This window comes from Bactrocera dorsalis, chromosome 5 (assembly GCF_023373825.1).
Source record: "Bactrocera dorsalis isolate Fly_Bdor chromosome 5, ASM2337382v1, whole genome shotgun sequence".
NCBI lineage: Eukaryota > Metazoa > Arthropoda > Insecta > Diptera > Tephritidae > Bactrocera > Bactrocera dorsalis.
In genome coordinates this window covers 26,925,723-26,949,778 of record NC_064307.1, presented here as the reverse complement: position 1 = coordinate 26,949,778, position 24,056 = coordinate 26,925,723, and the positions used below count along the sequence as shown (strand labels likewise).

Sequence of the window (24,056 nt, the reverse complement as noted above, 5' to 3'; positions counted from 1 at the left end):
TAATGAGGTTTCGAAAAAAGTATGAGCTAATGTGACGTCAGCAAAGCAACTGATTTTGACAATTGCGCTGAGTAGCGCTTGACGTCGCTGTAATCTCTCTATTTAACAGAAAACCAAGTTACTGCTCATTTTTGTTATATTAGTTGTTGTTGTTTCGACTTTTAATAAACGAGAATGGAAAATAAATGCTTGTATGCCAGCTTGTGTGCGAAATCATGACACTTACTACAAACATACAAACATATTTGATAATTCCAGCGACTGGAAGCCAAACTAACCGAGAAAAAATCTATTTGCCTTGTGATTAGTAGGGTGGTTCGTATTAACCGAATGCATTCAAAATGAATTGCTATGAAAATTATTGGTTTTCTCACATAAAATGCTAATTAATTATTATTAATTAATGGAAAAATAATTAAATTAAAAAAAAAATTAACAAAAAACTAAATAATTAAATAAAAAAAATATTAAATAAAAAATACGACAACAACAAAGTACGCGTCATAAGTTAGTTCTAAAGTTTTTTTAAATAGTTAATAACATTACGTCCAGTTTTTCCCACTGTCCGTTGTCATTTTTGAATACTTTTAATTTCTTAATTTCTTGTAAATATGTATGCCGTCCGTTTGTCAAGAACAAAGAAAACCTCCACATGTAGGCGGAGTAAGCTAGAAATATTTGCATAAATTCAATGAATTTTCTGCTAACAATGCAAAAAAACAAAAAAAAAGAAACCAATACAGGCCTTAAGTTAAATAATAAAAATTATTATTAAACTATAATATTAAAAAAACCACGAATATATTATTTTAACAAGAGTTTATTACAAACGAAAATATAAAAAACGCAAAAATATTTTACATTAAAAGTTAACTTTGTAAGTGATATTTTCTCATAAACTTTAATTAACATACGCTGTATATTGATTTTAAATGTAAACATACATTAAAAGTGTCTATAAAATAATAATTTTACATAATACATATATTGTTTTTTAAAAATATAACCTACAAATTTACTGCAAAATACCTATTGGCTTTAAGTGAAAATAAAATAGAAAATACAACAAAAACAACTTGCATTTATTACAAATATGTAAATATAAAAAAATTATGGCTTGAGAAAGCGGGCGGTTAATTGCGTTTCTAGGAAAATTGAACGGGTTTGAAAGCGAAAATTATATTTGATATACAATTATGGTTAGCGTTATTTTTAAAAACTTCTATTATTCACTTTTGGTTTAATCTGTTTACAATATTCTTATAAACTGTTTTCTAGTTTAATACTTTTTTTAATACACACAATAGTTTTCAAGTCTTATTTTTTTATTTAGAACACACAATAATCTAATTAACTTTTTTTATCCGAAACCAAATTGAATATTTTTAGCACATCTTACTTTTCATATATATTTTCACCATTTTAATGTTTGTTTCTATAAGAACCTGGCGCAAATAGCCAATTGTATTATTACAGTTTTTTATGTTTTTTTGTCCTTCCTTTTATTAATGTATTTTTTGTCTGTCCGAAATATGGTATTTCGAAATACTACCATTTTCTTGTCCAAAATACTATTATTTTTGGATTGTGAAATATGCAACATATTTTTCTTTTTTACAAAATTCAAAATTTATGATATATACGTACATATTTGCACATACATCTATTTTAATTGAAAATGTTTTTATTGATGTCGGTTATTTTGTCTAGTAGTAAGCATTGTCCCACATAAATTACATACTTCACATAGTCTTTTACATAAAAAATTATAAATTATAATATATTTTGAACACAAATCTTATTTCAACTGCTAACGCTAAATGTTTTGTATTTTAATCAGTTATGCTCTGAAAACGTACGCTTTGTTTTTGTGTTTCACTTCTTTTATTAAGCAAAAGCAAATTTTCGCCATATGTCGTATTTTAGCTCAATTCATTTAAACTGAATAATTTGCAACACTAAAACTTAAACTGTCTTTAACGCAATATTGTTTTTGTTTTTGCACGTATGCCCCAAAAAACTTTTAATAAATTTTTCAAATTTTCGTATTTGTTATTTTTCAAATTTTTGTTTATTTTTTCGTAGACCATAAGAGAGCATCAATTACTTGTTGCGCCTTTTGCCTGAAACCGTCGTCGTGCACGCCCATTTCAACGTGTCTGTCTCCTCCAACACAACTGCATCCCAATGTCACCTAACTTGGATTATCATTACTGAGCACTGTGTGATGTGTCTGATAACGCATACATATATACATACAAACATGCATAAGCGCTAAGTGCAAAAATATCGGCAAAACTTTAACAATTTCGTTTCATAAACGAAACACCTTAAACATAAGTGAAAACTTAGCAGCACATGAAGTGGAAAAAATGGCGCTTATCAAAACCGTAATCCGACCGAACTAACCAATTGTTGTTATTGGTTGTCATTATCAGCAACATTCAACCTGTATCTTGTATATTCATGTCTGAACGTGTACTGCGTTTTTGTTGTATTCGTTTAATTAGCTGTAAACAAAAACAATTAACTCTTAAGTCACTGTACACTTTTAATTTATTATTAATGTCACTTTTCCAAAAAAAGAAAATGAAAAACATAACCAATAAAAATCTAACTTAGTGTTAGTGCATAAGAGTAAATTTTACGAAAATTAAAACAGAAATCGCTACTAAATTTTCAACTTTGTTTTAAACTTATTTATTGTTTCTAAAATATTGTATTCACACTCTTTTTCTATTCAATCATTTTGCACTTTTCTTTATGCTTCTGTGTGCGTCATATAAAATCACCAATTTTTCCCACAACAAAACAAGTGTTGTAAACTAATTATATTGTATTTATTCTGTAATTACACGCGCATTTAGTAACGACTTAGACGATGACGAAATACGTGATTTAATATTAACAAAAACAACAACACCATCCTCCGGCAGAATTATATTTTGGTAGTATCATACAGATTATAAATACGGACGAGCGGCACCTGCCAGCAAAGCAGTTGACGAGTAATTACAAGTATTTGTATTTGGGAACAGACGCTTCCAATTTCCTTTTAAGCGCCATGGAGCAAGCGTCTTTTGCTGCTTTTGTCTCGGTTACAAAAGCAATCTCGAAGAGCTTAAGCTCCAACTAGTGCATTGTTTTAAAAGGCTCAATGCGCGTTACGCCTCAGAAATCGAGTAAGAAGGATAAGGGTTAGCTATATATTTAACAAAATTATATCTACAAAAATCACCCTAATCTAATTTACTAACGAAAATTGTTTACACTATTTTAAAATTGTAATTGTTAAGAATTTTCGTATGTACAACGTTTTGTAAAAAATGAAAATTAAGAATTCAATTTTACAAGGCAAACAACGAATCGAAATAAATGTTGGAAGTATTATACTTATACATTCGGCGTGCTTGGTTGATTTATTCGCTGCACAGTACGTAAGTTTTCTAGAAGGATCAGCTTTTACTTTTTACTATCAGGCACTAAAACAAATCAGTGAGTCTTGATAGCAGAAACACCAGTAAAAGTTAATTTTACGTATTGCACATTACACATACTACACAGTAAGTATTTTCATGTTTAACACAAAAAGCATGATACAAACAATATTTGAAAAAAAGTCAAATTTCACGACAGAACCGATTAGTATAAACAGCCAAAGTGCACATGTTATTCACTCTATACAATATTACTTTATATATAAGTTACCAATAAGAGAGCAATTAAATATTTCTTTTTGAGTATTTTCATGTATTAGTTTAGCTCGTCGTTAACTTTGCAAATTTTTTAAAATAACAGCCGGATATTGTTTCAATTATTTCTTTGCTTTCCAACAGCTGATTTAAAGAAAAATCTAATAAGCGATTGGCAACGCAAACTTTAAGACGTCAGCGTTGCCAATTATTTCATACAGCACCGTACACCGTAGAAAATCCTATTTGTCACTTGAAAAAATTGCGCTTGGTTTAATATAAGAATTAAAAAAATAAATCAAATAGTTACTAAATAAATACCAATCAAAAAGTTTTTGTTGAAAAGATTCTTATGTGCAAAAGTAGTAAATTCTACAAAACCATTGAGACATCAAAGCAAAGAAAATCATTTTTCTGTTCAAAATATGGCAGCATCACGTTTTAACTTACCTCTGCTCCACACTTATCACTTTTGTTTTGTTTACAAACTTTCATAAAATAATAACTAATTTTTAAAATTTACAATTATAAAATATATAAATTAAAAATTAGGGGAAAAGATTAAATGGAAAAAATGTCTACGGCTAAAGTTGATAAACAATCACAATCTGGACTTAAACGAACAGTTCCTGAGGGCACAGTAGAGGAAGCACTTGAGCTAAATAAACTGTATGGTATGTTGAAATAACTACAATTGCTAACAAATTAATTCACATTACAATTATATTAACTTTAGATGATTTGCGGAAGCAACTCTCCTTGCCACGCACTGACCGCTTGGGCGGACGAGCGTTGGCTACTTGGGACCCGGACGAAAAAGCGGTGCACGTGCTACGTAAAGATGGCAAATTTGGAAATTTTGGCTATAGTCATGGCGGTCGATTATATTTGGAATATTACGAGGCGCTATATCTCTTAGAAATGGTAAAATTTTCAAAGTATGATTAAAAAAACTGTAGTTAATAATTTTACGTCCTTTCAGAATCGTTTGCAATTAGAATATCATTCCATGATAATGTCAATTGAACAAGCTTATTTGTTGCTTTTAGGCGAGACAGCTACACCTAAATGCAATGAATATCTTGTATATGCACATTTAACGCGCATTGGCTATATTTTAGTGAGACATCAAAATATTCCTTATTACGACAAGATCGAACCTACCGAAGAGGATTGTGCTTGGGCACTGGCTTTAAATGTTATTAATAATCGTGCCATACCCGAAAATGTAAAGAAGTCTCCACATTTTGTAAAAGTAAAAAAGGAAATGAAACAAATTAAGGAATGCATAACCAAACAACAGGTACAAGAACAACAACAATTAAGCGAAGCAGATTCATCAACCATAAATTTCAATGGAAAGATCATATCTACTGGTAAACGAAAAGTCACAATTGACGAATCAGAAAACCCAACAGAGGCGAAACGAAGATGTCTAGAGGTAGCATCTAGTCAAAAAAGCTTCCTGGACTGTCTCAAAGATGAACCGGAATATAAACAATTTCAAGCAACATTCGCAAAATTCGACATTGTTCAAATGGGCGATACCACTATAAACACAGAGGATGAGGTGCGCAGTTTACACATAGCCTTCGATTTGTACCTGCATAATAATGGATTCAAAAAACGATCACCAAAGCCACCAACTTTCCGTTTACTGATACTAGGGGTACATGAGCCATTCCCTACACATGCAGAAATAACAAATATCTACAACTTGCAAAAGTACCCTGTGCCTATTTTAGTAGTTTCTGTGGGCGAATCAAAACAAATACAAGCGTTTGTGTATTATTTTAGTTGATATAATGAAAATGTCAAAATATTGTTTTATATTTTGTCTAGTTGTAACAAATATTACTATTTATGTTTTAATAAAATAGCTAACCAGTTTGAAACGTTTTTTTACGTTGTGACAAAACTCATTAATTGTTTTATAGTAATTTACTTAATCCACATTCTCAGGCTCTATAAACCACTTTAACAACGAATTTAACACATTTTCCTAAATTATTAGTTTTAGCATATATGTAAATAATTATACTATTTCCGGTTGGAAAATGCAAAATGCCCCACCAAAAATGTAGGATTTTATTAGAGTTTTAACGTTAATAAGCTGTGTGGCAGAGTTGTATTTTGATTATTAAAAATTTTTGAATTCATAAAAGTCTGTTCGAATAAACTTAATTTTTATATAATTTTTACCGTAATTAGAGTTTATTTATAAATTGTGGTATTATTTTTTATGAAAATTTAAAGGATCCAGCTCATTTGGTGTTTATTTTATTTTATTGTTGTGTTTTTCTTCGTTCATACTATTTCCTGTAACTATTTCCGGTTTGGGAATTTCAAAATGCCAAATTATAAAAAAAAATTTAGACATATCTAGAGGTATATGAAATTGTCTCATTGATTGGCAAGGTTTCGTTTTGAATAGCGAAACATTTATATTAAATACAATTTAGTGGAGTGTTAGTAGATATAAAATAAATTCAATATTCATATGTATAGAATTTATTATAAATCGAAAAATTGTACACTTTAAATTTTGGCTAAATTTTGTTCCATTATTTCTTTTGTAAATATATATAAACACTTCAACTGTTTTATTTAACAACATAAATGGCAACGATTGTAATGTCATTCAACATATTTCTTTTCTATTTTCATTCAAAAACTTTTTAATTTTGCAAACTTGTCAACTATTTAAAAAAACGAAAAAAAAATTATTATTGTTTCCGACACGATTTCCTTGAACACTGCAAATTTTCTACATTCGCGTGGGCTGAAAATAAACGAAATTCGCTCGTGCGCCGTAAATAAACAAATTAACGCATAAGCTCGTGTATTTTCTTGCAAGAGTGGTGTGCAGGTACACAAAGTTTTAGTCATTTTCAAACATTCGCCGTGAGCGCAAGTGCCTCTAGTGTTCGGCTTAACCAATTTGGTACCGATTCTCGCCAGAAGCGGAAAATTTGCGTGACTATAGTAAAGAGGAATTTGTTCGTCGGAATCATAAAACAATTTCCTACCATCGAGAAGCAACAGCTGAGCACACCACTGACCGTGCAGCCGAAATTACAAGGGTGTACATAAACACTGCTAAAATATTACTCAAACTAAACGCAAATCACAAAAACTACATTTAATCATCATGGTAAGTGAACGTAGTGAATTTGCGGAGTCTTGTTACTGAAGCAAAACTTTGATTTTTTTGTTTTTGTACTGGTGCCTCGAGTGAAAAACACTTAACCTTTTGACAATAAAACACTCCTTTTAACCCCATTTGGTTTGACATTGTCCTACTAAAGTGAACAGTGATTCATTATTGGATTTTTCATAACCAATTGGTCTGGATAGTGTGGGGTGGTTGAAGTGAAACATGCGTAGAATGTAATACAAAGTACTTAGTATGTATGTATGTACATGTCATTATAAAAGAGATTTTCTCGCTCCGCTAAGAGCGTGCATCGGCCGCTATTGACAACGACCTTGACCCCAATAGTAGTCGTCACGGTGTAGAACTAAGCAGGGATGTACGTGTGTGTATATACATATGTATGTACGACCAAAACAGAAAGTTGTTGCTCTTTGCTCGTGCAAGCAATTACCTTAAAATAATGTACTCAATATGTTATTGTTTATATTACGAAATCAAGCAGTACTATATTTTTTAGCATTTTATAGCAATTAGACATAAGTACATACTCGTAGTTCGAAATTTTTATGCTCCTTTTATCAATCGATATGATAAGACAATCTCTTTAACACGGTTCTTTAGAAAGTTGGGCTATAAACTTTTCAATGTCGTGATATACATATACATATGTATGTATATATGTTTCCTTAATACATATAAAAAACAATAAAGAAGGGCAAGGTCGCACCTACATACATATGTATATATGTATTTCATACCCTAAGTCTAAAGTTTAAAATTTTAAATTTTTGAAATTTATAATGCGAAAACTAAATACATTCATGCACAGATTGCAAAAGATTTGACTCCTACTTTACGCAAGATATAATAATTATTATAATTTTTTTTATGTAGTATTAATAAAATTAGGATCAGAAGTAGAAGAGTGGGTAAGAACATATGTTAATAAATGCGTTAATTATTTATTTTGAACCTCATTCAGCCATGTCAGTCTGTATATACGTGACCTAGTTCCTCAATTTTTGAAATATAGGCTGAAATGCTTACGTTCTTCTCTTCCTAAGAAGACATTTATTTGTCGGAACCGCCGATATTGGAGCATATAGCTGCCGTACAAATTTACTGACCAAAATCAAGACAAAGATTTTTTTATTGATCAAAAATGGTTTAGACCCTCGAAATAACAGCCCTTGACCGGCTAAAATCAATTCCGATAAAATAGCACAAAAACATTTTATCAAGATAAAGATATTTATATATTTTTAATGCTATAAGAAATGCAACTGTAAAGGGTATTAAAATTTAATATTTTTCCTTCTTCAATTTAGTAAGGTTAATTTACTCTTTCGCTTGTGACTGTTGTCAAAAATTTCCACGATGATTGCGGGCTAGACTTTGTGGATTTTTCTATCACATATGCAATTGTTGTCAAGCAGTTACCGTTGTTTAGCCTTTGAAAAAGCTGTGGCTAAATTTTAAAACCTTGAATAACTTTTCTTTTTTAGACTGGGGTGTTACGAATTTATGGCCAAGTCACAACGATTACTTTCAGTATCTACTATATTTTCCTTAATTCCTAAACCTCAAGTAATCAGTATTGTATGAATCGGCCTTAATTCTCACCAATTAAGTGTCTTCTCTAATAAAGTAGCCATGATAAATAAATTGGTCCAAATGTGTAGCGTAAACTTGTATAAATGATCTGATTCTGATTCTCGCCACAAACAAAAATAAACAAATAAAATGTAAATTTTATTAAGAGAGCCCAAGTGTACGAAAAAATGTATTTAATATTTATAGTTTATAAATGAAAAGAAAACAAACAATTCCAGTGCACTCAATCGCCAATACGCAACAATATCGGTATATATGTATGTATATACAACTTACAATAACTTACCTCGTCATTTAAACAACAACTCCGTGCTTTCAAAAATTCCAAAACCATTTTTTTACCTGATCCATTCACATACTTATTTGTATTTTTATTTATATTAGCAGCGTTTTACATGCGAAAATAGCCTACCAAAAAAAGCGTATGAGCACAAAATATAAATAATGCAAAAGTATAATGAATCTGGGATAAGAAATGAAACCGAAGAGAAAGGGGTAACTGATTGTTTGGTTTACTGTTTTGCGAAAATAAAATCGAAGTTGATTGTCTACATTCCAGAAGTTTTGACGTCAAAGTGCTGCCTTTTAAATAATCGGGGTTTTTCGATTTGTTGTTTTGCATTAATTATTGAGTATTCGCCAATCACGCATAAAACAAGCGTTAGTTAGATGTTTATTCCGAAAGTCAAGAGTCATTCCAAGATGTTGCCAACTCCCGGCCGAAAATATTACGGCGCTGCTGCTTCCACACTAACACAATTCGACATTTGGACTTTTTTGTCTCCTAACTGTGCGTTTAATCGTAAGCCGGCAACCGAATTTTGATTATAAAGAAACATAATGCTTATTCAGCATCTTTTCATAAAAGTAAACAAAAACATTGCGACTCGCCGCATTCGTAAGTGGTGCTCAGTTATGTCCTAATGTCGGTGATAATCGATGAATTCGCGGTGAATGTGCAGTTTTACTTCAGCCTACTTCGGTGGGTAGAGAATTAGCTGCAGTTTATAAAAAATACCACAAAAATAAAAGAATACCACAGTTATTTCGTAAAATATGTATAATACGAATTTTTGTGCGATTTAATTTTTTTGTAAAACAATTTTGATATTTTTTGGTGATGTGTAGTGATAACTGAGCTACAATGTGAGCTTAATTTAAAAATATATTTATATATTTTTTAATAATCATATGATCAACCATAAGTTATATGTGACATAATTTATATATTGAATGTGCGTGCAAACTTTTTATGAAGCATAATAAATTAAGAGCAGTGATGTTTTTTAATCTTTCTAATATTCTTTTGGTTGTTAGTGCGTGACGTTAATCGAATATGTATGTATTTAGATAAACATGAAATGTGTGGGTGTAAACTACAGTGAATTTTTGTTGAGACTATTGACTTTATAAAAATACTTGCCACTAAACTATCGAGGAAATCAAAAAAAAAAATATACTTTAGTTTATAATAAAAACCAAAAAGTTTACATATGTACATATGTATGTATATACAAGTACTAGCTACAATGTCTAAAAGTTTCCACCATAACAATAATTTATTACAAACTGCCAACTGACCAAATCTAACCAAACTGAAAAAAAACAAAAAAACGACAAAGTCACATATTTTAATACAAATCTTTATTAATCCAATTTTCTACACACTTATTATAAACCTTCACTGATTTCTTTGTTTTACTTAAATATTTGTGTTCTAGATACAAAAGACTCCCCAAAACTCTTCTGCAACATTTTCAATGATTGCGTTGCCATGATTGATGTTGGATACGCAAAATTTCAAGCAAATTCGTTATTAAATTTTTTCCATGGCAAAAATCGGCGGTAAAAAAATTATATACAGAGATCAGACTGGCATTAAACAATTTTATACCAATCTATGAAGTTTTTGTATTGATTTGGTTTGCTCACGCAGTTTATTTGCACCATTTCTAGTCAAATTTGATCAGATGGTTTCTAGTGACAACGTCATAGTCTGAAATATTAGATTCATTGTGACAACAGTCAGTCAATAGTAGTGGTAGGTAAAAACGTGTTATTTATATACTTGAATATCTTTCTTTTATGATAAATTAGACCATAAAAGGGACGGATTACTGTTATTAGATTGTTTAGTTCTGAATTGCACAGTAAAAAGCGAGTTCATTTGTCCGTCTATATTAGTAAACTTTTAACAAAGTGTTGTCTGTGATTCCTTAAGAGGTTGAACCAGCATGGTTCAGTGCTCACTAACTTTCACAATTTATTAATTTTAGGAATTCAGAACAAGTATTTCACTCTCTCAAAATATATTAAAAACATTTTTGAATGTCAGTCTCTAAAAAGTAGGGTTAAATTTGTTACGAAAAGAGAGCTGAGCTGTAAATTTCTGATAAAAAAAAGGTATAATAATAACAAAGAAAATATACTAACTAACAATTTACTAAAAAAAAAACTCTAGATCGATCACAGTAGTATGTAAATTCAAAGGTTTTTTTTTTGTTGTCCCTCCGAATGTTGTTCGTCACATTATCTCGGCGGCTATAAGTTCGCATGTTGTAATAATCTTTAGTTGGTTACATTAGTTATGGAAACTACGAATGCCTTGTCGTTCATTTTTGAAATATTTGATCACCTCATCACACAACCCCTCAAACAAAATTTTTGTAATTTCATGAAACGAATTACTGCAGTGATATACCATCCAACTAGCTTTTCTTATGGGCTAGGCTTTTGGTGGTTAGGAGCCTCTCTCTCCTCTTATTTCCGCAGATGCACTCGATCTAGGATATGTAACTACAATATATTACATTCAAAATAAAAATATAATTGAGTTATTTTCGATTACATACAATTTTTTTTTGTATCCATCTACGCTTCTCTTACAAAATATTTCATGTCGAAATCAGTACATTTTTATTTCTGGGAATATACTCGTACTACTACGTGCCGACTCATTTTTGAAATATCGTCAAAACACGGTTTAGAGTAGCGTTAACGGAAAACAATTTTGAAAAAATTTCCTAAATTCGTTCGACTAATTTGAAATTTACGATCAAGAGATAACTGCTGCTATGAAAGTACTACGAATGTTAGTCACGAACTCAACCCACTCGTCTAAAATGCTCATTAATCCTATACAAAGCAGACATTATTACCACAAAAATGCTCGGTTGTAAAATAATAAATTTTTATTCGCCTTTATTGCACAAAAAATTGCAAAATTATTGCCGCACTTTCATTCACGAACATTAGTTTTTCGTTATAACCACATTCTGCGTTCAAAAGGGAAAATGAAAACTACAATTTATTGCTGTGGTTTTGTTATTATACAAATTAATTTTCCTCTCCTGGCGTTGTATGTTTATTTTTACCTTGAAGACACACTTGATAGTGTAAACAACGTAAATAATAATAATGCTTTCCTAAAAGTTCATGTAACAGATGCCAAAAACGAAAAGCTTCCTCTACAATAAGTACCTACCAAGAAAGTAATTTCGTTTGTTTATTCAGAAACAAAGAGAATTAAAAACAAACAAAAAAAAAAATTAATGAAAAATATTTGTAAAATTTTACATAGAAATGTTAGTTTCAGTTGTATTATTTTTTCACGCTTTATACTTGTGCCACCCATTAAAGTCATCATAATAATGAACATCATTATTAGTTCAAAAATGTAGATGTGTATCTATAAATTCCTAAACATGTGTGAATTATGCACGTAAAACAACCCAACTCGATTTTGATAGAATCTTTAAAGTGCACATATAGATTAAATTAATTGTACCTATAATATCATACGAATAGCTTCAAAAGTTGTAATTTTGAAAAAATATTCAAATATTCGAAGAAGAATGAAAATAATTCCAGTTATTTGGCTTTTGGAGATTAATTGTTGCTAATTTCTCGATAACCCTTCAAAATTGTTTAAGCGCTTATTTCTTGGTGACTGATGATTTATTCGGGAACATGTGTGAAAACTACTCGTACGAAATATGCATTACTCACTAGACGATATATACATATGTACATATGTACCTGTTATTATACGGATATTGTATATAGACTTATTTTCCAAATATATGAAATCTTTTCAAACAAATTATAAACAAATCATTGTGTTTGATTATTGCTATTATAGTGATTTGTTCGCTTTTGTTTATCATTTCTATTGATTTCGCAACGTAATTTTTCAAGTGGTTTCAGAGACCAGGCTGTGCGAGTACGAGCATAGACAAATTTTTTTGTACAGATACGCGCTATAAAAGTAAGGCTCTCCAATGTGTGTCGCAAACGTAAGATTTTATAAGAAAACGGATTAGATACTCATAATCAAAACATTTAAATTAAATATTTTTTTACAATATTTATTACATTGGGCGATCTAGCTTAGTGAAAATATTAAATAATTTGTAACAAATTCGACAAATGTGCGAATGATTTCGATTTCATGCAAATACAGCGTCTACCAATTGGAATGAATTGATTTTGACAGCTCTTAGCGGCCATGTTTGCTTACGGATTTGTGTAAAATTTTGGCTGTGTTTTCATCATGTCCTGATACAACACTTTAAAATGTTCCAAGGTTATACTTATATTAAAACTTCACGTTCTCCAATAGCTACTGTAAGAGCTCCTCGCGCAAAAATATCGTATTCTCAGATGAAGTCCATTTCTAGCTTAATGGCTTTGTCATCAAACAAAATTGTCGCTATTGTGATGAGCGAAATCCTCTTATGGCCCAGAAAAAGCCATAGCATCCTTAAAAATTTACCGTTTGATGCGGATTGCGATACGGTGACATCATCGGGTCTTATTTCTTTCGAAATAAGCCGGGACGATTTGTATCTCAAATGTTGCCGCCAATGAACCAGCAAGGCTCGTGGAGCTCAAAGATAACATCAAGCTGACTATAGCCAAAATGCTGCAGCGGGTTATTGAAAATTAGCGTAAATGCGTGGAGATACGCAAACGGGGACATAGTGCCCATTTGGCCGACACTTTGTTCAAATCACACATACCAAAAACTTTCTGCATAACAAAAAAAAGATAAACCATTTTGAACGGATTTAAGTGTTTTATTACGTTTTAACATCACGTCTATCTTGTTGATAGATCATTTGCATCATTTTATAGAAATCTTTCCTAAAATCTCAGAAATATCTCTTCCATTGGATTTACATATTGCATTTGCCAATGTAATTGATTACAAAACTTTAAACATGTGGCAATATTTCTCATGAAAAAACTGACTTTTTTCGAAATTCATATGCATAAATATGTTTTTTACTTTACCTATTGCTTAAAGACGCTTTACCCTATTCAAAATTTAAAAATAAAATTCAAAGGTTTTTCTCTATTTTCCGTAAGTTATACCTCAGTTTTTGAGGTATCGGTCTGATATCTGTTCAATAAGTTGTCCATTTGTCGAAACCGTCTATGTCGAATCACTATAGTATATAGCTGTCATCCGAACCGAACGATCCAAATCATGCCTTTGTATAGAAAACTTTTTTATTTTACGAGATATTTTCACAAAAATTTGGCAAACATTATTGCTCAATACATCAGTAAAGTCTTCAAAGAAAATGTTTAGATCGGACTACTAAAGCATATAGCTACCATACAAACTTAGTGAGCATAACCATGTTTTTATATGGAATATTTTGTACTTGTGAAGAGTATTATACCAGTTTTTTTATTTTCAGATAATAACGAATTTCAAATTAAGTATTTCTTCCCTTAGATTTACAAATTTTATATAAATTTTGCAAATCACTGCGTAATTTGCACTCCATTAAAAGTAATTTTTTCTTATTTTACATTTTGCTTTATTCTCAGTAGAATTCACCGCAAATAAGAGAGTGGGGGCAAGTAGAAAAATTTAACAAACCATGAAAATCATAAGAAATATTTGCACATTTTTTTTATTTAATTCAACTTTTTTTGTCTAGAATTTTGCGGCCTCGTTGCCTTCGCCTTTCCTTCAGTCTATTGTGGGCGCATTCCCTTCAGAACGTCTGATTTGATTTATGTATATATTTTTGTTTTCCACTTTTCTCTTTCAATCTTCATATAATATAATTTTTGGCAAATTACGTATTAAATAATTTTTAATTCCCAAAAACCTACAGGTTGCCAACCAAATTCTTGTTGTTCATGAGCCGGTCCACTAAAATATAGAATATAAATTAAATATGTAGAAATTGATGTCTATACAATCATATATACTCGTATTTGCGGTTTTTAGTTTTTATATAGCATAAACCGACTAAATAATTTTTATAAATTGTTTGTGTATTATTCCCAAGCTGCTATTTTTGTTATCTCAGCTGAGTTCGTAATTATTTTTCTAAAAGAGAAGGGTTTTACTTGTGCACGTATGTACGTGAATATTTCTCTACAGCATTTGAAAGTGCGTTTTTTCCATTTGTTTTCTTTTATTTTGAAAGAAAACAATGTTTCTGAATTGAAGAATTTTCAGATTAAATTTTCATTGAATTTATCAAACAGCGGGTCAAAGTGCTGTTTGTTTCAGATATATGTATGTGTGATCATTGAAGATATTTCGACATTTCGCAAACGGGTGCTGATTACACGTTATTTATTGATATATTTATTTTGCTGAGTTTCATGTGTAAATATTTTGGTGTGAATTGGCATATTGAAGGTTAAATTGACTTTGAAGACTCACAGTTTATTATAACTTAGGTATTAAAAGGATAATTTGTTAATTAACAACATTAACACCTACTTACGAGTAAAAACTCATACAAAATTGTATTACAAAGGGCTCTATCAAAACAACTTCAGGAAAAAATTTACTAATTTAAGTGTTTACAGAATCAGGAATCGCTTGAGTATTTTGTTTTTTATTTTGATCAATTAGTTTATAAGAATTTCCAGTTTAAAATAGTTTTATAACCCACATGTACGGAATATGCATACCTCCTTGCTTACGGTTCACTTCATCCATTCCAGAAATACATAGAATCTAATTTGTTTTCTATAGTTTCTAAACATTTTTTTTTTTAATTTTCACCAAGAGCTTGTTTTGAAACACAAAACGTTTTGAAAAGTAGACACGTGAAACTCCTGCTTATTTAGTTTCGGAATCATATCGATTGCTGTTGTTCTAAAACCTTAATTGGGTGACAATTTTCAAGATAGTGGTCATCAAAAACCATCTAAAGGGTGCTGTTTCAACGGAATAGGAAGGGATGTTAAATGAGTGGGATTAATTGGGCATGCAAAGAGGTGGTTAAGGTGCGGGGACACATTGTATGGTTTAACCTACCAACTAGAACGAGATTGTAAGGGTCGCTCTAGATTCGCGAGGCCACTCGAAATTCGTTGCAATGGGTGGTGGTTTGACTCCAAGTACGCCATTTACAGGAAGGGAGTCGGTGAAAACATGGTGATCCCACGTCAAACCCGTGCCTGAAGTTACTTGCATCAGTAGCTTGGTCGACGCATTTTTCTCTGGTAGGCCCTACAATTACCTTTTCAGTTGCCAACAATGTTTCTTTGACTTTTCCCCAGGTGATGCCGGCTAGTGACTTTCGTCTCGCGGTCGTATGCGGAGTGAACGACTGTCGAGTGTAACACTTAATATCTTCAGTCATCAATTCCATTGCCAGTCGTCAATGTCGTACATTTTTGAATAAGATGATGGAAATTCCCTCTAGTGGTTAAGGAAGTTTCGAATATAGACGTTAAACGGTAGCAGGGAGAGGATATCACTCTGACACAGATGGTAAGTGAACGATGGAAGTAGAAAGGTACCAAGTGTCTCCACTATTGCAGAAAATAGAATTATCGGATTAGACTCTCTTAGGATGACGGGTTTCCCAGGACTCAGTAGTGGGACCAATCTTTCAACTAATAACATATGGATGCCCCATATGTCCCCATGAGAAGTGATCAGCAACTGATAGGTATTTTACTTCCGTCACACTTATAGTATATGTTTCAGCGCTGTCGACGCTATTGGAATTGACCCGGATTTTATCCGGCAAAGAGCTGCGATTTCGGTCAACCAGACAAATCGGTAGCAAATTCCGAAAGTCAATTTAATGCTTCAAACTTAAAATAAGAATTTTGATTATACTATGTGTATGGTCTTTATAACATAAAAATAATCAATAGTTGAAAATTTTCTGACATCTCTATATGAATATTCGAAATATTTTATTTTTGCTACTTAACTATTATTTATTTATTTATCACTTCAAATTAATGATAATCACAATGTAATCAGTTACTCGTTAATTACTCTTTTATACTAGCATCTCGCCACATTGTTGTTATGACATTAGCCATTAACAACTGTCAAATGCATGTTAGGTGACAATAGCGAGAGTCAAAACTAAAAATGCTACTGGAATTTCAACAAAACGACTAACAAATAAAAGATTGCGTGGGTTTGAAAATATATTGGATTTTGTGTGCTTGTGCGTGTGCATGTTTAATATACAAATTAGCATCATAAAAACCATAATTTGTTTCAGTTGCTGCCACTTCGCGTATAAATTATCATTCATGTCGTTGAGGGTGAGTTCGTGGTGCGTTTTTGTTGTTTATCGTTTCAACTCTCTCGTTGTATTTTTTTCAAACAAAAAGTAAACTATAATTGTTTTCACACTTTTTTCCCTGTTTGAATTAGTGTCATGAGTGGCACAATTGAATTACATGCAAATCGTTTATAGAGACACTGAGACACTTTTAGGTTTATAGGCGTCCGTATGTATGAATATTCACATGTATTTGTTGCCTCTTTCGTTTGGTTGTAAATTATTTAATTTTTCCCAAGTTTATTTTTAAAATTTTGCTTGCTTTTGACAATGAATTTCTGTCTGACAATTTTACGCGCAATTATCTGAGCACACAAATCGTTCAATGTCATAATTGACACTTTGGCGGTCAAGTCCGCGCGCCTCTATTACACTTTATGCTTTCACATCACTCTTGCGTTTATCTCTTGGGTATAATATATAGTGAATTAGTATATTATAATTGTATGGCTGCATTTGTTTGTTTTTATTTACGGTTGCAGTATTTTGACAACTAATTACAAATTGTCAGATAAATAGCATACATTTCGCCAATCTATTATAAAATGGAGTGAAATTGTGATTTACTAAAAGGGAAGGATTTGTAAGTTGACGTACGTATATGTATTCATATGTAAAGCTCGAGATTTCCTTCTATTATATGTATAGATAGGGTGATCCATTTCGAGATTACCTACTTTTTGAAAAAAAAAAAAACACAGAAACTTCAAATTTAATGGGGAATGTTTATTATCTTTCGAAAGAATATTCTTTGCCATTTATTTGTTAAAGATTATCTCGTTCAAATGTTGGCCGTGGTCTAACGGTGTGACATCACACGATCTTGGTGGCCAATCGACCGATCCAAGACGTGAAATTATCTGCTCACCGAAGTGTTCTCTCAATAAATTCATTAATTGATGCGACATGTGTGAAGTGGCGCCGTCTTGTTGAAACCAACTACCGCGGAGATCACGAGATATTATTAACTAAACGTCATTGGGCCATAACCACGCCTACCGTACCGTAATATGAGATTTATACCAAATCTCAAAAACAAAATTTCAGAAAGATCAAGTTAAAACATACCACTTGTCTTGTACGTGCCAAATATTTCATTCATAAATATTAGAAAGGATTATATAGACTTCCATATATTTCAACATTTCCACTCATTTTTTATATAATATTATATATTCGAAAACTTGTACCCACAAACAACTGTTTTGACTCTCATGGCTGCAGCTAAATATAAAACTACCCATTAAGAAAATATGAAGGTCAAGTAAAAGTTCTTTAAAATGTTCAAAGCATTAATAAAGGCGTCAAGACAACAAGAGATTTCTCATTAGTGATTTTCTCACGCATACTTTTCCACAATTTTGAATGCTTGAGCAATCAATAATCAGGCGATTAATACGCGTGCGTTGTTGGTAGAGTAAGACTGCCGTACACACTTCAAAAAACTACCAGACAGGGCACTTTGCCAGCTCTAAATAATGCATGTGAGTGAAAATTTTGCTGTGCCACTTGTTAAAGCTTCTTAAAAATAAAAAGAATGACATATTTTTATTATTTTTTTAATGTTGCACATAATTAATTCTTGTACTCTTTTTTCTTTGTTGAAAACACGGGTTTAACATTTTCTATTTTTTTTTTGACAAAATAAATTTCTTTGCTGGATTTTTCATGTTCATATATACATACATATGTATGTATATTACTTGTACATATGACGACTTGTAAATCATTAATTTTTAATTTTTTTGTTTGAGCAATGATTTTATACTCTGTATATTTTAAAATAAAAACTTTAGCTTACGGAATTTTTTTCGAAATCCTTATCTACATTTATTAACACTTTTTTGACTGCAAAAGTATAAATTAATTGGTGGTTAATACAAATCTCCCTTCTTTTTATTGAACCGACCCGGATCGTTTTAGGGGCCCTATGAGAACATTTTGATTGCCGTTTTCGGATGTTTGATACTTTCTGCTACGTGGCGAACGCCATTAGAAACAACCTTTTAATATTGATCTGAACGGAGATCGATGATTGGATTTTCCTGGTCAAATTCCGGAAATGGCACTTTTGTACGAGCAGCTTTTCTAACTGAGATATGCACTAATACGTACAGAACCTGTCGAAGAAATGTTCTCAAAGTATTAAATGGAATTATTCAGAAAATACTTTATTCACTCTTCCCTTCAGGCAGGTATCAGATCTTGATACTCAAATTTAGAAAATTCGGATTCGCCTAAAGTTGATGAAAATTAAAAGTCTCAATAATGAAATTGGTCTTTTAGATGCTCGTATTCATATTCTGATATCTCGAGATCCGCCCAACCGATTTCAACAAAATTGTGTACATGTCATTCTTCTAATTCTTCTAATCCGTATTATATTATAAAAAAAAACGGTATTTGTCTTATAAATATTCTAAATGCACCTATTACAGTAGCGATATATCTGTCTTGATCCTTGAAATACCTAACACACTCCAATATAATTGTAAAATATGTATAAAATTAAGGCGAGGAACAGAGGTCGATAAAATTGTCTCAATTACTGACCGATCACTCATATATAGTGTAAATTTAAACTGATACATATGGTGGGGTAGTATATATAAATATATTGTATATATGGGGTCTAAGAGAAAATATACAGCGATTCTATTCGTTTTTTGAACTGTTAAACCCTCCAAATTTTTATTTACTATGGAATTTAAATTTCTGCTCATACATTTTATGCACATATTGGCACTTTAAACAGTTTTGAGCAAACGTCGGGTTTGTTCTGTTGAATGAAAATTCGCATGCTATAAATATATAACATAAATTGTTTATTTTTTTACACCCGAATCTACATATGTATGTTTTCCGATGAGTGATTGATGAACTGTGGCGATTAGATTAGCGCATTTTAAGTGAAATAATTTTTTCAGCCAATATTTAACAGTATTGTTTATAGATATAAATTTCTTATAACCAATAATAATTCCGCCAAACCAATTCATATCAAAAATATATATATTTTTTATTTCAAATCGCAACTAAATACGCTGTGCTCTATAAATTCCGATTCCAATTAAGTAGTATCTAGCAATTCTAATTCGAATTAAGTAGTTATTGGAATTAAATAAATATATTTTAATAAGCAAAATATGTGTGCGCCAGTGCACCGGCTTCTTTGTTATACTTTATACTGTATTTACTCGTATATGTCTCAACTACACTATGTATGTGTTTGTCCAGTTATTTATGTGTCATCAAATGGCGATGAAGAAGGAAGCCAATGACAAATCGAAGGCCGCCGAACTTCGAAGAGCACAAATCGGTGTAAGTAAACGATAAATAGCCGAAAGGTCTAAATCAAACGTTTCGTAATGTATAGTATGGTACTTCTAAACAAATTCGAATGAGCGTGAAATTAAAGAATTACCTCTAAAAAAGCAATTGTCTGGCTCCGAAAATACTGAAATTGCACGGATGTTGCTTGGTGTGCTTCAAAATACATATGTAAAGCAAAATTATATCTCGAAATTTTCAATGCATTTCATAATACTCAGCTAACAGTCTTCAGTATGTAAAAACGCTTATAACATATAAATATGTATATTTATTAATCTCTCAACAAGCCAATGTATCAACTAATCGCAACATATTTGAGCTTATCAGTCAAACTTACCCGCCCGAATGTCGTAACAAATTTACTAGCCTATGCAAACCTGATTTATCCTGCTTCCCTGCAAAAAACGTGAAAAAATATTTACAAAATTAAATTATCGGTATTGAAATTATATATGTATGATTGTAATTAGATGGCGTGTAGTAAACATATACTTATATACCATTGTAACCATCCGCTTTAACAGCTACTTCATTTTTTTAGGTTGGCGTACCAATTGTCTGGATTTTGGGCGGTCCCGGTTGCGGCAAAGGCACACAATGCGCCAAAATTGTAGAAAAGTACGGATTCACACACTTGAGTTCCGGTGATTTACTGCGCGCAGAGGTGATTATTTATAGCGATAATAAAAAAATAGTTGACTTCGTTTCGCAAATTCGAGACAATGGAGAATCGAACAAACAACTGCTATAAATATTTTCGGCTATTGTAATCAGAGACATAGCCAAACAGAGCACGCTTGAATTTGGCGAAATGAAAAAGTCAAATACCAAAAATATAAAATAATGATGCAAACTATTGTTTCATTATACAGGTGGCCTCTGGCTCCGATAAGGGTCGCGAATTGGCAGCTATAATGAAAGAGGGAAAGTTGGTGCCGAACGAAGCTGTCTTGTGCCTGCTAGCCAAAGCCATTTCCGATCACAAGTGCGATTCGAAAGGCTTTCTAATTGATGGGTGTGTGAATTTTTTACTTGTCTTAAATTTTAAAAGACTATTAATTCCTTTCATTTGTTATTTCCAGTTACCCACGCGAAAAAGATCAAGGCGCAGCTTTTGAACGTCAAATCGCACCAGCGGATCTGATTATTTACTTTGATTGTTCGGATGTAAGTACATAACAGTAAAGATGTTATATGTATACATACTAAATTATCCATTATTTACATAAAAAGCAGACCCCCCTTTTTAACTTGACCGAGATAAAGCGTGAATAAATAGTTAATCTGATACGGGTACATAATTCATTATTCAGGATATAATTCTCGGGCAGAAAGTTTACGAACCTATTTATGCTTCGGAGGAGTAAGAGCAATGTAGTTTAGAAACATCCTCAAGATAATGTGGTTAGATTCCAGTTCAACTTTGCGTACATAATGTTCGGGTGACATCGAGAGCTGCCCTGCCACTGCCTGAAATTCAGAGTTCTGGTAAGCGTTCAGAGGTACAGAGTGTACGAGTACATCTAAGTAGCAACGCAAGGCGGCGGATTGCCTTCTGTGTTTACAATTTTGAATTTTTTCAGCTACTAAAATTGGTCACCGCAGATACCTTAGGCTCTTTGCGTCAGAAATCAGAAGCGAGAGGTAACAATCTCGAGCATAAAACTATGTATTCTAACGTTAGTGCTAATAAAGGTTATGGGATGAAAATTGGTTGGTTATAAAAAAGCCCAGTAAGTTACTTTTCGAACGTGGAAATTTAAGATATTTTTGTTACTCGCCTCAAAATTAGGAATGCTTAAATTTTGACCGTAGCTTTACAGTGGGGTGGTAGCATATTTTAAAAGGATCGGACACTAGCAAAAGAAGCCATCAATTTCAGAAATAAAATAAATATTTAAAAAAGTGATTATAGGCGTGGAACTGGCGACACTGAGGCGAAAAATCTTATCTCGGACGCTATTTAACTCATTACATTTTCCTGGCAACTTTTCGACAACTAAACCACACTTATTTCCTATACATCTTCCTATCAAGTTATTCAACTTAACACCAAATATCTCTAACAACAACATAAATCTTGAAGCAGCTTATAGGTATAGCAACCCAGATTTGATACAAATTTCTACCGTATTTTCTCAAGCTTTCATAAATATAACGTGTGTAGGTATATTTATGTCGAATACGAGGTGACCCTTCTTTAGGTTTTTGTGTATAACCAAGAAGCAATCATAATTAATGTTAAAATTTTTTTCATTTAAGGAAAAGTTAATTTCACTTAAAAGCAGCTTATGCAACAAATTACTAAACATTTCTTCATTGCTTTTTTATTTCAGGAAGTTATGGTCCAACGTATAATGGGACGTGCGGCTGCTTCCACAGAAGTGCGTGCCGATGACAATGAGGAAACCATTAAGACTCGTCTAGCCACCTTCAGAACAAATACAAATGCCATTCTAACCCAATACATCGAGAAGACGATAACGGTAAAAAGCAGGCGAAATATTGCGCCTGAAGAAATTGATAAATGCTTTTATATAATATATAATATATTATCAAAATTATAAAAAAACTTTAATATTTATTTTCCTATTCGATTTGTCTTCTATTTCGATGCAGCTCAACGCCGAACGTTCCGCTGATGATATTTTCGTGGATGTGCAACGCGCTCTGGATTGTTTGATACAGAAGAAGGCTCAGGCGGTTGCATGCGCCTAATTAATGACTCACCAACAACTACAAATACACATACGCACATGCATACATACAAATGTATGTGCATAAATTATTTATTCTTTAATTAATTTACGTGAATGCACGTAGGTATAGATATTGTAGCACAATTCAAACACGCATACCTGTCAACAAATGATATTAGCTAATAAAAAGCCAAAGAAAAAGAACAAATACAGCATACCTTCAAGCTACCTAAACACCTTAAATGAGATACGGCCAAGAGTGGCAAGCAGAGTCGCTCAAGCATACAGAACTCCCATACTTTGAACATTTGAGTAAGCAGCTGGTATTGCATTGCATCATAAGCGTGCAGAAAAATAATTTAATATTGTAGTACAACAATAAGAGCTCTCTAAGGGAAATACACATGTGCTTTAATTAAAAATTATAATGTACTTTATTTACTTAATTCAATACACCAAAGAAATTACAAATTGTTACAAACAAAAGCAATTGTCGCAATAAAAACTAAAAACTATTGATTTTAATAAAATTACTTTTATTTGTAGAAGTGGATGGGCTTTTAAAGGGGTTACATGGGTTTCCTCAAGTAATAAAAAGCATTTTTTCAACAATCTTTTTCTGATATAAAAAATTAAATATATTATTCGAATTTTTTATTATTACAAATATACACTATTTACAAAGAAATTCTGAAATCTTGGAAAAAATGTTTTAAAATCGGCCATTACGACGCCATTTTCGGAAAACAGATGCGCCCGCGTTGGCAGGAAGCTCCTTACAGGCTCATCTAAAGTGAAAAAATACGTGTTTTAAAAAAACAGAAAATTGGATTTTTGGCAGATATCTTTACAAAAAAATGAAAATTTTAGTGAAAATTTCACGACATATTTTTTTAATAATTGTAATCGAAAAAATCCTTCGTCCAAGTCTTTAAGAATTGTATCACAATGTGTAAAATTTCATGAAGATCGGTTGAATAGTTCTCGA

The 24,056-nt window shown here is 31.7% G+C and overlaps 3 protein-coding genes across 15 annotated transcripts in view; all 3 read left to right on the top strand.

Annotated features, from left to right (window-relative positions):
- LOC105223269 (NAD(+) hydrolase sarm1) overlaps nt 1-3,398 on the top strand; it is a 119,947-nt gene extending 116,549 nt beyond the window's left edge. For 9 of the 12 annotated variants that reach the window (XM_049458628.1, XM_049458629.1, XM_049458624.1 and 6 more), the window contains one exon: nt 2,868-3,398. In XM_049458628.1, the coding sequence (XP_049314585.1) occupies nt 2,868-2,952 (85 nt within the window). In that variant the 3' untranslated portion in view covers nt 2,953-3,398. Of the gene's footprint in view, nt 1-2,085 lie in introns of all 12 variants that reach the window. The other 3 variants (XM_049458631.1, XM_049458626.1, XM_049458627.1) reach the window with 1 other exon arrangement.
- A 719-nt stretch (nt 3,399-4,117) lies between these two features.
- Nucleotides 4,118-5,618, top strand: LOC105223268 (uncharacterized). The gene is made up of 3 exons (XM_011200937.4): nt 4,118-4,366; nt 4,429-4,616; nt 4,675-5,618. The coding sequence occupies exons 1-3, from the start codon at nt 4,258-4,260 to the stop codon at nt 5,491-5,493; spliced, it is 1,116 nt and encodes a 371-aa protein (XP_011199239.2). The 5' UTR covers nt 4,118-4,257; the 3' UTR covers nt 5,494-5,618.
- Nucleotides 5,619-6,434: 816 nt separating this feature from the next.
- Nucleotides 6,435-23,598, top strand: LOC105223267 (adenylate kinase isoenzyme 1). 2 transcript variants are annotated; one of them, XM_011200935.4, is made up of 7 exons: nt 6,435-6,846; nt 20,274-20,357; nt 20,911-21,033; nt 21,242-21,384; nt 21,452-21,536; nt 22,706-22,855; nt 22,989-23,598. In XM_011200935.4, exons 1-7 carry the CDS (start codon nt 6,844-6,846, stop codon nt 23,085-23,087), a joined length of 687 nt encoding a protein of 228 aa, XP_011199237.2. In that variant the 5' UTR covers nt 6,435-6,843; the 3' UTR covers nt 23,088-23,598. The 2 variants fall into 2 exon arrangements, with proteins under 2 accessions (XP_011199237.2, XP_011199238.2); XM_011200936.4 differs by lacking the exon at nt 20,274-20,357 and having other exon boundaries at nt 6,454-6,846.
- The last annotated feature ends 458 nt before the right edge of the window (nt 23,599-24,056 follow it).

Excerpts from the sequence above, each read along its gene's own strand:
- LOC105223267 (XM_011200935.4), top strand. Across the intron at positions 20,358-20,910 it reads TTCGAAGAGCACAAATCGGT|GTTGGCGTACCAATTGTCTG; the intron begins GTAAGTAAACGA and ends TCATTTTTTTAG. Across the intron at positions 21,034-21,241 it reads GTGATTTACTGCGCGCAGAG|GTGGCCTCTGGCTCCGATAA; the intron begins GTGATTATTTAT and ends TTCATTATACAG.
- LOC105223268 (XM_011200937.4), top strand. The coding sequence starts at position 4,258 with ATGGAAAAAATGTCTACGGCTAAAGTTGATAAACAATCACAATCTGGA. Across the intron at positions 4,367-4,428 it reads TGAGCTAAATAAACTGTATG|ATGATTTGCGGAAGCAACTC; the intron begins GTATGTTGAAAT and ends TATTAACTTTAG. Across the intron at positions 4,617-4,674 it reads CGCTATATCTCTTAGAAATG|AATCGTTTGCAATTAGAATA; the intron begins GTAAAATTTTCA and ends ACGTCCTTTCAG.